Source organism: Leptonychotes weddellii, chromosome 11 (genome assembly GCF_054177405.1).
Source record: "Leptonychotes weddellii isolate Sample4059 chromosome 11, ASM5417740v2, whole genome shotgun sequence".
In the NCBI taxonomy this organism is placed as follows: Eukaryota; Metazoa; Chordata; class Mammalia; order Carnivora; family Phocidae; genus Leptonychotes; species Leptonychotes weddellii.
The window spans coordinates 74,125,436-74,139,320 of NC_138379.1; the positions used below are offsets into that span (position 1 = coordinate 74,125,436).

At 45.7% G+C, this 13,885-nt stretch overlaps 1 protein-coding gene across 5 annotated transcripts in view; it reads left to right on the top strand.

Moving 5' to 3' along the window:
• Positions 1–13,885, top strand: part of ETS1 (ETS proto-oncogene 1, transcription factor) — a 102,201-nt gene that overhangs the window by 77,249 nt on the left and 11,067 nt on the right. For 3 of the 5 annotated variants that reach the window (XM_081799099.1, XM_031035847.2, XM_006740553.3), the window contains one exon: positions 1,967–2,227. The exons of the other annotated variants lie outside the window; for them this stretch is intronic. In XM_081799099.1, coding sequence (XP_081655225.1) covers positions 1,967–2,227 — 261 coding nt within the window. The remainder of the gene's footprint in view (positions 1–1,966; positions 2,228–13,885) is intronic. 5 annotated transcript variants of the gene reach the window in all.

Sequence of the window (13,885 nt, forward strand, 5' to 3'; positions counted from 1 at the left end):
CTCCAAATAGAAAAGTGACTGATAGCGAGAGAATCGTTTCAGAGAGATTGAAGTATAAATGCTGCCTAAAGTATTGGTGACTTGCTGGGGTGTTCTCCACGAAAAGATGAGTTCTCTTTCTTAGGCTGTTGGTGTGTTTGTCTCACAGAGAAATTGAATGACCATTAAGATGGGTAGCTGGTCTAAGCAAACGCCTTTTTATGAGATGCCGCAAATTTTCCTTGTTCTGTTAAAAAGAGGCTCTTGCGTTCTGGTTGTGGGCTGTTTTCTTGAGTCTTTTCATGTGAATTTCTGGAAAAGACGATTCTTTCATTTGTTATGATAATAAAAAACTTACAGATGTGCCAGTGGACGGGGTAGGCGGTGCCAGTAACCCATGGAGCTCTTAGTTTGCCTTCTGGAGATTACTCTTCTTTGGATGATTCGAGGAAGGAATGAGATTAAGTGGGTAAATAACTACCTTTCTGTTAACAGCAGTATTGGAGGGGGGTAAGAGGTTCAGGAAATCTTACAACAGTGGCTTTACAAAAAAATATATACTTAACTGAATACCTTTTATCTTGGATTTTTTTTGGTTGCTTGTTTAAATTTTATGAGCAACGTATCTTCCCTCCTAATTACTGTATATTTAATTTTGGTTTAGACACCATAATTAAATATTTGAATTCCACTGTTTTAGCCAATCCCCACTATTACGAAGGGGAGAATACACCAGAAAACCACCAGTATTAGCTTGTCTCGGCCAACCGTATTCTGGGTTTTAAACTCTGTCGTAGACCAGCCACCCCTGAACAATTGAGAGTTGACCTAGTATTTCTACACACACGTTTGTCACATCCATTTGCCTCTTGGCCAGTGCTGACCTGAGGTGGTCATGTAGTCTCCCGTGATTTAATTTAGGTTGCCTGAAAAGTATCTGAAAGGGGAACATAGAAAATATTCCTGTGTGCTTTTCAGCTTTTAGATACATTTATTTTCCTCCAAATTATTTATTTTTTGGGTTCGTCTCCCTTTTCATGGCATTTTTGCCAATGGAAATTTCTCTAGGAGCTCTTATGCAATCGTAGCAGCTGTTTATAACCTGGTTTGGGAAATTAATGAACTTGCATGATCTTGTGGTCAGTTAAGAATGCCTTAAGCAACTCATAGAGTAAAGGATTTCTGACATTGCTATGGACCTTAACTCTTTAATCAACTCCTTTGTGTTTTATTGCCCACACTCCCCCACTGAAGTATAAATTCCAAGTACAAAGTTGTACTTGGAGAGGATAAAGAACATGGATTTTTCTATTTAGAAGAGCGATAGTGGTTTTTTTTTTTTTTTAAACCTCCTGGAAAAAGCATCTCATTACTTATTTCTCTATTTGAGGAGGCATGGAGGCAGGGCATATAATTCATTTTAAAATAGTATTTGGAAAAAAATGCTAAAAAATAACACAAGTTCCAAGGTCAAGGAAGTTCAATCTGCTCTTAGCCTAATGGAATATTTTTTCTTATGACCAAAATATTTTGCCAAATTGGGCCTTTTGAAATCATCTCATTGGCCTGAGTGGGAATAGGGAGTTGAGCCTGACACTGCTGCGATTTCTTCATCTCTTCATTGAGTCTAATACGTCAGCCAGAAATTCCGTAATCTCAAGTGTGATTCTCCACTTTTGGATTTCCGGCTCTAGGAATCTTGAGGCCCCAAACACTGCTGTCTCCCTCTGACAGTATGAGCCAGCATGCAAGGAATCTCTGTCCTAGGCCTGTAACACAAGACAACACAGTGGCAGTGGGCCCTCGGATTGCGGCCCCGTGTGGTGCCCTTCCCCAGAGTAAAGCCCTGAGCTTCCGTTTCCACTGGCCTCTTCTTCCATCCCTCCTGCAGGTCTGATTAGCAATCCGTCCTCACAAAGAGGGTTTTTACAGTTGTCTTTTCCCAATCCCTCCTCCCCTGCCCTCTTCCTACCTCCTTTACCTCCAGGTAAGCTCGGGGGCCAGGACTCTTTTGAGAGCGTGGAGAGCTACGATAGTTGTGACCGCCTCACCCAGTCCTGGAGCAGCCAGTCATCTTTCAACAGCCTGCAGCGCGTCCCCTCCTATGACAGCTTCGACTCAGAGGACTATCCAGCCGCCCTGCCCAACCACAAGCCCAAGGGCACCTTCAAGGACTATGTGCGTGACCGTGCTGACCTCAACAAGGACAAGCCTGTCATTCCTGCTGCTGCCCTGGCTGGCTACACAGGTAGGCGCCCTGCCCCTACCTCAGCAGCCTCTCTGCGCTTGTCGCCATGGGTGGGCTCTAGAAGGCACCATGCGCATATTCCTAGAGACTGAAGTCAGCCTCTTTCTTTTTTGGAGAAGTGGGGAGAAGAAGATTCTAGGAGGTCTGGTCAGTCTCCCACACCACTCTGTTTGTGACTGGCCATCAATTTTTGGAAGTAAACAGTATCATTCTATCCCAGGGGATCATTTCCAAGAGTGGTAGGAACACCTTCTCTCTCAAGGGCATCACTGAATGGCTTACACTCTAGATTCTTCTGTAGTAGAATTCTCATTAGGCTAGCTGTTCAAATGGGAAAAGGTCCTTAGTCACATTGTACTCTGTCCAGATCCTGGCCTCTGTAGGAAACCTGTTTTGTTTTGTTTTTTTCTAACTTAGCTTTATTATTGATTTTCTTCTAGGAGTGAAAGTTCTAGCGGTGGTGAATGAAGAAAGAGCATAGGGAAAGGAAGATGTATGTTGAGAGCTTAGGCTTTGACTGAGATTCTGCTAATAAAACAATTCATTGTCTGAATGAGCTGTTCGCATGGGTGCAGCTTAAACTTGGAGACATGTGACGAGTGTATCTGAGAAATGTCCAAGGAGCATTCATGGGTTGACTATCAGATGCTTTCTGTAGGATTATAGTGTTCTCTAAGAATTAGGAATTGTGTCGTGAGTGGAGCTTATTTTAAGCTTTGATTACTTGGCTGTGGTGTAGGCCACTACTCTCTTCTAATTGACCCCACCCTGGACAGGTCGACATGTGGGTACCCTTTGTGTGGATGGAGGCAACCAGTCCTACCTGTGTTTCCAGGGAGGTACCTGTCTGATCTTAAGAGTGTGCTTGGTCCTTATTCTTGTGTCAGGGAAGTCTCAAGATTTTACTAGGAAAGCCAGCTGAGCTTTGAGAACAGCTCAAAAGCTTGGAGAAATTACTCCTTCAGAGATCAGGAGTGTGCCTTTTATGCTGCATCCCACATAGCTCCTAGGGCAGTGCATTGCATGAAGAGGGGCTCAGGAATTACGTCTGTGTTTTGAGGTAGCAACAAGGTCTCTATAGAGAGTCAGGACCCAGAAAGGCACGTAAAGGTCCCCTACCCCGTTCTTTCTACTGGAACCTCCCATAGTCTTTGCTTAAACGTCACTAGTGTGTGGGAACGTGCTGATTTTCAAGGGAATCCTCCCCCATCTCTAGACAGCAAACGGTTAGAGAAGTCTCCCCTTTCCATTAAGGACATCTGGAATAAGGAAAGGCAAGTTCAGTCTCTTTCAAGATGTGCAAGAGTCCGTCCTGGCTCCTGTAGCTTTAGCTCCTAGGTATTTTAAGCCCTGGACTCCAGTTGGATACTGATGAAGGAGGGGAGAAGTGCAGCTTAATCAGGGGGAGAAAGGAAAGGCCAAGGAGCCTCCAGCATGACTCTGTGGGCTTTGTAGGCGGCGGCGTCTCTAACTGGTTGTGCTTGGTTCTCTTCTCGTGGTGCTCTGCCATTTGCCGTGGGTAAAGGCCAGCTCGTCTGCAGTTTCCACCAAGTCCTCAAATTGCTTTGTCCTTATTGGAAGTATTTCTGTATTCTCTCTGGTATCATGTTCCCTATAACCACCGGCATCCACAATCATTGTTCTTCCCTCATGGCATCATTCTCTCTTAGCTAGGTACATCATAATGAAAAGTTTGCTACTTAGGGTGGTTTTGTGGATAATGAGACTGAGTAAACTGACTTTAAGTTCTAAAGTCTGGGTTATGGCCAAAGAAAGCCTTATGGTTGAGGTCAACCTTCATGGGATAAGATTCTGGTAAGGATCCCTGGCTACACTGCAGAAGATCTAGAAGTTTCTGGGAAGGGTAAAAGCCTGGTCTCCACCTCAGATAGAAACCCCTCTGAAAGTGTGACATGTATTAGTTACTGCATTTTCTATGTGGGAGAAGCCTACAGAGCTAAGAGTCTATAAGAGTGACTTAAAGCATTTTGACTTAGATGATCTTAGTCCTTGAAAGAATTATCTGAGAGTTGGGGAATCTTTCCAAGTGTCCCAATTTCAGGGCGAGACAGACAGGGATGAATCAGAAATTCTAAGAACTAGGGACGAATATGAAATACAAATTAGAGACATGAACTGCCGTCAAGATAGCCAACACCAGTGTGCTACCCAAGAGTCTCCTCTGGCAATCCAGACTCAGAGCCAAACAGATAAGAGCCCCAGAAAGTTCTTTCAGCACAAATATAGGTATGTCCTAGAGGTCTGAGTTACAGTGGATGTCACCCCTTATCTAGATGGGTTGTTTTTAAAAGGTGCTTTCATTTTCTCCCTCCTCTCCCCCCCTCCCTCCCTCTCTCCCTCCCTCCCTCTGTCTCTCTGTCTCTTTCTGTCTCTCTGTCTCTCTAAGGAAATAAAACATTTAGTGAGTGGAAGAAAAGGACAGGTGACTCAGTTAAAGGCCTCAAAGACTAAAGTAGTCCCTTATATTAAAAAGCACGTTTTTTTTTTTTTAAAAGATTTTATTTATTTATTTGAGACAGAGAGAATGAGAGAGAGAGAGCACATGAGAGGGGGGAGGGTAAGAGGGAGAAGCAGGCTCCTTGCTGAGCAGGGAGCCCGATGCGGGACTCGATCCCGGGACTCCAGGATCATGACCTGAGCTGAAGGCAGTCGCTTAACCAAGCGAGCCACCCAGGCGCCCTAAAAAGCACGTTTTAAGCATCTCACCATCCAGTGTTGCTCTCTGACCCTGGGGGTTAACTTTTCACACCGTCTCAGATGGTGGTAAGAACAATAGCCCAGAAAACAGAAGTCCCCTGGGCCACCCCCCCACCCCCCCAGCTCTAGCACACTGTGTGATTTAGGCAAATTTACCTTGTACCTTTTTCTACTTTTAGTGAAGTGGAAGTGTTCATCCTTATCTTGGTGGTGGGAAATCTGTGAAAATGTAATTTAACTAAATCAATTAATTAAACAAATGAGTGCTAGACATTGTACTAGACATGGGGTGCGGGGAGCTCAGTTATAACCAATCCGTTGTTTCAGCAAATGTTTCTGAGCACATGTTGAGTGCAGATAAGGGCCAGTTGCCCTTGGGGGTTCATTATCTTGTCGAATTCAAGATATTATAATTGTCCTTAGACTTGGACTGGATTTTCTTCATGCTGTGGTCTGAATGAAGCTCAGGATTTGTGAGGCACGTGGGGGGCAGCCCAAATTTTGGTGACGTTTTCCCTGGGCTCAGTGCCTGTTGAACATCTGTCCACACTGCAGACTAATTCTACGTGGTGGTTCCTTTGCCCTTGCACGTTCACTGTGGTCCCTTATCATTCCAGGTGTATCCTAGGGAGTGGGGATAGGGATGGAACATCCTATGCAGTCCTCTCCACCAGCCTGGGAGCATGCGGTGCCTGGGATTCCTAGAGATGGGGCTCTGACCTTACACAGACATGTTAAGATGAGCTGAAGTTTGGAAAAGTGCTTTGGAAAGTGGAAAGCATTGTATGAATGTTGGCAAACTTTTTATTTCTTGTAAAAATTAGACCTATTTTCTGTCTCAAGTTCTGCCTCCTTTTTGTTCATTCCCTTAAAATCCGAATACTCCAGAGTATGTGTGGCCACATGGTAGGAGCAGTGGTACCTTTCTATCACCATTATTTGGCCTGAACTACAGTGGGTATGCATGGATCCTTCAAGCCGGGAAGAGAGTCATTTCCTTGCCATTACACACGGGGGGCCTTTGTCTATATACCTTCAAAGGAATACATTTCACTTCTTCATATGATGTCTTAGTTACTGCACTGTACGTGTGGAAATCAGTTAGAAACTGAATTTTCACATTCTCTTGCACAGTTACATTCTTCCTCCGAAGATAAGAAAATTGCATCAACCTTCACTGGGCTCCCATGGCAACTTGTTAAATTAGGTCAAGATGTGGGGGCAGATAACATGGCTTGAAAGCCTGCCTGTGAGCTGAGTTAAGAATACATCAAATGCAATGCTGGCTTCCGCCAAAATGTACCTTCTTACCTTACTGTGAACTGCTTACGGTTATCAAACTGATACAATCAGAAAGCTCCATTTTCTCTTGTTTGAAGATACATTATGAACCCCATCTAATTACAAAACAATCCAAGAGAAGTGGCCCAGTGTTTTCTATCTATTTAATAGACCTAAGCAGTATGCTTTCCAGATCCCTGAAAAATGTAGGGATCTCTGATTTTTTTTTTTTTCAACTGCAGTAGCTATAGAAGAATATACTGATTTGTCAACTGGTATTCTCTCCTCTTCCAGCCCCATTTTATGGATGATAAAACTGATGCACAAAAAGTGACTTATTCAAGATCAGATAATTGCCATGTGCACAGAAGTAGCTCATGAATTGAATCTTAAGTGCCAGATGTCTCACTTGACTATGAAATCTTTCTCCATGTTAAGGAATGAGGATACTCATTGCTTATCTCAGTTGCTTTCATACAGTAGATTAGGGGCCTTGTGTCCCACTTGTTACCAATTAGCACTGTGTGTATATGGGTTAGCGGTGTGTAGGACATAGTGCTAGCCTTTGGCTTCAGTCTGGAGTTATTGGCCTATAAGTCACCTTCGTCGAACTTCATTCCAGATTGCCAGACAGATAAGGCATTGCCACAGATAAGGCATCTGTTCCTAGCACTTCTGCACCTGTTCCTGAGCCGGCCTGGTCGTAATTCTATTGCCTGGGTATGTCCCCACCCACGGTTGCAAAATTGTGAATGAGGTGGCTAGGGTCTTTTTTTCATCCTGAAGCCTGAAAAAGGCTAAACCCAAAGCCACTCATTAACTGTCACAAAATTCTTCTAGTGCTGTGCAGATTTGTGAAAATGCAGTTCCTCATTTTCCTTCTGGCTAAATTTGGGACTATCTGGAATTCAACTTTCAAATATTTTTGTGTGAAACATCACACACAGTCTTGTAGAAAAAGGAGCCCCATGCATTCCCCGTAGGTTCTCTCAAATTGCTTCTGGCCTGAAAGAAATCTTCTTGCCATGTCATAAGTGGGTCTAGAACCAGTCTCAAGTCACACAGTAAGAAAGTCCCTAGGCCAAGCCCAGAACCTTGGAGTTCTGGCTTGTAGTGAAGTTTTAGCGTTCAGTAACCCAAAGCAACTGCTAAAACATGTTTTTGAAAATAAATAACTTCATTGCAAAGGAAGTGTTTCAAAGCCCTTCAATTCAGAATGAAACCTGAGATTTGGCAGCGTTACCTGAAATCACAGTTTTCTGAAGGAAAACTGGATTGCAAAATAATCTCAAGGTACTCAGGTACAAATAACTGAGGAAGCTTTTGGTATGAGCCTCAGTTACTGATAAGGAAAGGGTCTGAGAGGGGTCACCAAAGCAGTTCATAGTGCAGCGTGGATTTGTGCAGAAGAGTTCTGAAATTCTAAACCCAGGTGGGTATGTTATTAGGAATAGCATAGAGCTGTCTAATTTGGGGGCGGGGGAGGGATGATGACCCCACCCAAGCTCTGGAATATGTCTGTGTACTATCAGTATAAGACAGTGTGAATTGAAGAAGAGACAACTTGTTTTTTTTAAGATTTTATTTATTTATTTGACAGAGAGAGCAAGAGAGCACAAGCCAGCGGAGGGGTAGAAGGAGAGAGAGAAGCAGGCTCCGTGCCAAGCAGAGAGCCTGAGGCAGGGCTCCATTCCAGCACCCTGGGATCATGACCCGAGCCGAAGGCAGACGCTTAACCGACTGAGCCACCCAGGCGCCCCAAGAGACAGCTTGTTGACAGGGATATAGAACTCTCTTGGGGCAGGAGCTGTCTGAGGTTCTTGGGGCAGGCAAAGCTGGAGATGGCCGGGGGCTGCCACAGTATTGCTGTAGGGTATCCTTGGGCAGTGCCTGGATGGAATGGAGGAAAAGAGCTTAGAAATGAGAAAGGCAGCAACAGAGAATGTCTCCCCTTTCTGGCTCAGAGGCCCTGTGATTAGCAGGTTGCAGAAAGCCAGGCAGACCCCTTTGGCCTAAATGGGACCTTGCTGCCAGCCAGCATCTTAGAAGCGGGGCGGGATTCCCATTCTCTGTGCTGTGTTTGGCGGTGGGTCCTGGGCGGTGCATGGAATGGTTGGGGGGCATCTCCCTGGAGTAACGGGTTAATGTGATGCTCAGTTATGGGACGGATGGGAAAATACTTTGGAGCATGGGAGAGGGAAACCCCTTGGGAAATTTGAACTGGATGAGAGGAGAAGTCCCTTTCCGTGGCCCAGAGAGCACTTTCACTGCTCTGCCTCTTGATTGGCCACAAGTGGAAAAAGATCACAAGGTGGCAGGATTCGGCCTCCCTGCTAATTTTTTTTTTTTTTTTTCTAAATGTCTTTTAAAAAATGTGGAAAGGGAGGTTCTCCTTTTCCTCCAGGTGTTTATGAGGACCCCAGCTAACTGAACCACCTCCTTGTCTTGATTCAGTTACAGCAACACCTTGCCAGCCGTCTCTGCCCATTCTACTTCACAAAATGTGCTTCAGTCCCTGATGCTGTTTCCAGCGATCCGAGGCTGGGTTTGGGATTGCAGCAAACTCGCAGGCGACCCCTCTCTTCTGGGGACAGCCCCCTGCCTGTTTCAGAGGTGTCCCGAAGTCTCACATTTTGTGGGTCACTGTTTCTTTAACACAATCTAACTACATATGATGGAATTGGGTGGTGACTGTTCTGGAATTCAGCTCTGTCTCCAGTTTGAGGCTCCACCTTTTTTGTCTTTGAAGTAAAATGTTTCCACTGAGCAAAATTCAGCCCTGGTGCTGCTGAGGCCTCCATACCTTGTTGCCCTTAACCAACAGGCCCTGGAAACTCCCAGCAGCTTCTGTTGGGAAAGGTCCTGCCAGACATATTCCTGCTGGTGCCCCTTGGCATCTTTCTCTTTTCCTTGGATGGTCTTCACTGCTCTGGAGCTTGAACAGTGCACTCACTCGTTCCTCGGCAGAGACTCTGTTCAAGGAAATCTGTTCTCTCCCTATCTTCCCGATGGCAGCCTTCATGTGCGGCCCACTGCTTGGAGGGTCTGCCTTCTCTTTTCAGTCCTGGTAAAACACCCGAGAGGGAGGCCTTGTCAGGCTGTGTAAGCCCTGGGTAGTTTCCTGTAGGCGTGAAGAGCCGGACTTGGGAGCCAGGCAGCCTGAGTGTGGCCCGGCTTTGCCGCGGACCACATGTGACCTCAGCCAGGCTAGCATCACTGTGCCTCAGGATTCTCATCTGCAAGATGCTAATGATAGTTACTATCTTAGAGGGTTGTTGTGAGAATTGAGGGGATAGTTTGTGGAAAGCACCCAGAACCCTTGCTGGGCACGTAGCGCATACTACTGTTCCATATTATCCTCCAGCCTCTGTCTTTCCAATATAATTCTCTTTTTTTAAAGATTTTATTTATTTATTTATTTATTTATTTATTTATTTATTTATTTATTTAAGAGAGAGAGAGCGTGCACAGGAAGGAGGGAGGGGCAGAGGCAGAGGGACAAGCAGACTCCCCACTGAGCAGGGAGTGTGACGCCAGGCTCGATCTCAGGACCCTGGGATCATGACCTGAGCTGAAGGCAGATGTTTAACTGACTGGGCCACCCAGGCGCCCCTCCACTATAGTTCTATATTTATATTCCTTGAGGTCAGGGGACAGTGTATTTTATTTAGAGAATTCCAGTAATCGGTGGCAGTGACGTAGGGCCCAGAAGATATTTCATATTTGATCAGGTCATGTGTATTCAGCTATCCAGCTGAACCCACATGTGTATTAAACTCCTGCTGAGCCCTAGCCTCTTTCATGTACATTACCTTTCTTTTTTTATAACTATCACTGACAACCCCACGAGGTAGCTTCAGTTATTCTTATTGTACAAATGAGGGAATCAAGGTTCAGATAGGGAAAGAGGTCTAGCCCGAAGTCACACAGAGAACCACAAGGAAGATGCCCTTCGAAGTTTTTCACAATATCGATTAGTGGGAAAACAGTCACTTGTTAGTGTGTTGTTTGGGGTCTGCTAAGACGTAGATGGCAAGACATGGTTAGACTCGCAAGACATGTATTGGGGTATGAGGGAGATCTGTAAAGGACAAAGGGGGGGTCGGCCAGGGAAGGTGGGGGAGCCTTTCGACCACGCTGCAGGTCTGTCACCTGGAAAAGGAGAGAGGGAAGGAGGATCTGGATAGAGAAGAGCCTCTATCTGCAGCTCGGTTCTAAGAAAGGTTTGGCCAGGCTCCTGGGGAACCCTCAGGTTGGCGCTGCCCACTGGAGGAGCTCGAGTCCCCTCCTCCTGCGGCGGGACGTCTCCGTCGCCCCTTGTCATGGCTGCCGCCGCTCGGGTGACCGCCACACCGCACCTGACTGATGAAGGTGCATTGTCCGATAGGCCAGCATGGTTGTTCTGTCTGGCTAGGTGCACAGCAGGGCTCACGACCCCGGTCCCGATGCTCTCCCTCGGTGGCCCGCCGTAGGCTTCGGCGCTCCGTGCATATTGCTAACTGTAACAAAGCAAATGGCATTGTCTTCTGTGTGACTCACCTCTCCCTGAGAATCACAAGAGTGAAAGTTCTCCTGAAGTGAGTGAATGTGAAAGTTTGAACTTTGACGGGAGGCCAGGAGGCTCTTTGCTGGAGAGGTGCCCACAGGGCGCAGCGCTGAGGAGGTGTTTGACATTCAGAGCCGAGGTGGGTGCAGTTTCTTGTGCAGGCCCCTCAAGCCTAGGTTCTCGGTCCTTTCTTCTTTAAAAGCGAGGCGTAGGTAGGACACTCTCAGCTCTTCACACGACGGTGAAACAAAACGTGTTTCTTCGGCTGCCTCCTCTCTGTCATTCACGTTCTATTTGTCATCCAACCCAATCTGGCTACCACGCCTTAACATTTGGAGGGGCGGGCTGCTCAGAAATTATTTTCTGGATGAAGGTTTGAAAACTTCAGTGTCCCAATGACCACTTGAGATGTAGCTCACCTCCCCAAGACTTCTAACAGACTTCGCTAGTCATTTCTCTCATCCTTGATATGCAGGGGCAGCTATGCTGTTAGGGTAAAATAAATTCCAGAGATTGCACTCAGCCCACGAACTACGGGCTGCAGACGCCTCAAGTTCATCTTTCAAGACGAATCAGCGAACGTACCTTTCTTTCTTCCTGTTCCCTCGATACATCATGGGGAGGCATTGTCTTTTGACATTTGCATTGGTTCGAAGAAGCATTTCTTTGTTTTCTAACAAAATTCTTACCCCGTACCCTCAAATCCAAACCTAACCCATTTCTGGTGACTTCTGAAAACAGTCAGTTACCTAGAAGACATCAGGAGGAAAAGCTCTATAAGAACCCACTTCCTGACTTGAGCTTCCCTAGCTCTCTATCCGAGTCTGTGTCTGAGTGGTAGGTTGAGCATGGTTAGACAAAGTCCTTGGGTTTGGAGGGAAGAGCTGGCTGCATTTGAATATAGGCTGCCCCTTTAAGAGAAGACCAGCCTCCTTTCTCCTTCCACCCCCACACAGGTGTACTTGAACACGTGCAGGTGCGAGGAGCCCAGGCAAAAACAAGGGTCTTTCCTCCACACGCTAGAGCGTGTAACTGTTTTGTTCTCGGGGCCAAGACAGACGGGCTGGCGAGCCTCACTTACGTCTGTTCCAGGTGGGGCAGCCCGGCCAACCCGGGGCCTGCCACCTGAGCCTGTGGCCCGGTCTGTCTTGGACATTGATTAGCCGGACAGGACTTTAACGCTTTATCTTCAGTTCACGCTGTGAGATCTGTCTCTAGGCCCAAACTCTAGGCCCGACATTTGCGGGCAATGCTGCTGAATTCCTGGGTCAGCCCTACATAATAATTAAGTGGAGTGTGTTTTGTGAGGAGCATAAATGATTAGGGAGGAAAGCACATTGGGGGAAAGAGGATCTAAGTCTGTCTGTGGCGAAGATTTCCCCAAACCGTAAATGTCTGTGATACTTTCACTTGCAAAGCAGTTTGCATCTGTTCTTTTTTGTGCGCACCTACTTTGAATCAGAGCAAGAACTGCACAGAGTTATCCCGAACTTTAACAGATCCGCACTGGTTGTTCTCATGTATGGTATTTTTTAAAAGGTCACATTTATATACTTTAGCCTTTCTTGGAGACTGCAACTTTATCCTTTTCCAAAGTTGCCATGTAAAAGGCCAATTTAATTCTTGGAAGAATAATTGAGTTTTATCTAGTGCTTTTGCTGTGTTTAGTTTTTAAAAATTTCATCCTTTTTGCTTGTCTTTCTTTGAAAAGTCTGCTTTTAAAAGTACATTTTCTGTTGCTTCATTATTCTGTTCAAGCCCACTGTCGTATTTTAGATTATTCCCAAAATGTTCAACGCTGTGGTCGCCTCTGTATATACGTGTGTGTGTATATATATTTAAATTTATATTTATATATTTTTTAATAACAGGGACTCAGTTGACATCTCTATAAAGTACGGAGGAGCAGGGATAACTATTTCCATTTTAGGGATGGGAAAACTAAAGCCCAGAGAGGTTAAATTTGTCACGTAAGATCGTGCAGTGAATCAGGGAGGAGGTGGGCGCAAAGTGCTGGACGCTTAACCTCCCCACTTGGGGCGTTCCTTGGGCATATATATTTTTAAAATTTCTTAGGGTACTGTCTGCTCTCATCTCTCAGTTTTCCACTGCCTGACACGTTTGTTTGTTTTAAATTTTTTTTGAAATTCTTTCTCCTTTCTTTTGGTCTAATGTGCCAGGGACACGGACTTGACATCAAAGGCTGGATTTACATGATTTGAGAGCTGTTTCCTGACTTGCTTCCATTGTTAGCTACTGGCTCTTTCAGCAGTAAATAAATGCAAGTTCATGAAGTTATTGTCCATTACGTTCATGGAGTGTGTTTTTCAAGCACCTGTCAGTGTTCTTCGTGGTTGTATGTTGAATTATTAGAACCTATATCCCCACCTGCTGCCCTTGAGTTATTAGCCATTGATATAGGAACTTACTGATAGAATATGTGATTCGTTGAACCAAGACATTGTTGGTTATGGAATGTACCATATTTAGATCGTGTTGGAGATGAGAGGAGATTGGGTTGAAGGGGGGGCAAAGGATGGGCATCACTCAGAAGAAGTGGGGAGAAGGTACCTACAGACATAACCCCATGCCAAAATATCAAGCAGTCTCTGCCCTTCCTTCTCTTTTAACAATCTTCCCAGTGCTTCAGTGGCCAAACCATCCAAGAGTTATTCATCCTTAGGCGGAAGATGTCCGTAGCTTCAGGTTGGGTTTGGTCCAGAGGGCAAGAAACGGTCAGGAGCAGGAGGGCAAGACATTGTCAGGATGTTTGCTGTTTGTCATTCAACTTCATTTCATAAGGACTTAGTGGACATTGGTTTGGCCATCTTTTGGTTTAGAAGGGGGTTGATAGGAAGGGTGTGATGCTTAGTAGACTCCGGGGTCACCCTCTGTACCAGCCGCAGTGGGCACCTTTACAGTGGCAGGAGAAGGAAGATAGATTTGTGAACAGATGGGTCATTTCAGGATTCGCGTGTTCTGTTTTTGCCATCATCGTTTGGCTGTGGGTAGAGACACCTGGGGGGAAGGGAGGGGCCAGTCAAGGCCCGTTCCTCTGGTTTAGGACCACCTGCCAGATGTGTGCTCTTAAGGCAGAGTCTGCCCTGTTGCAA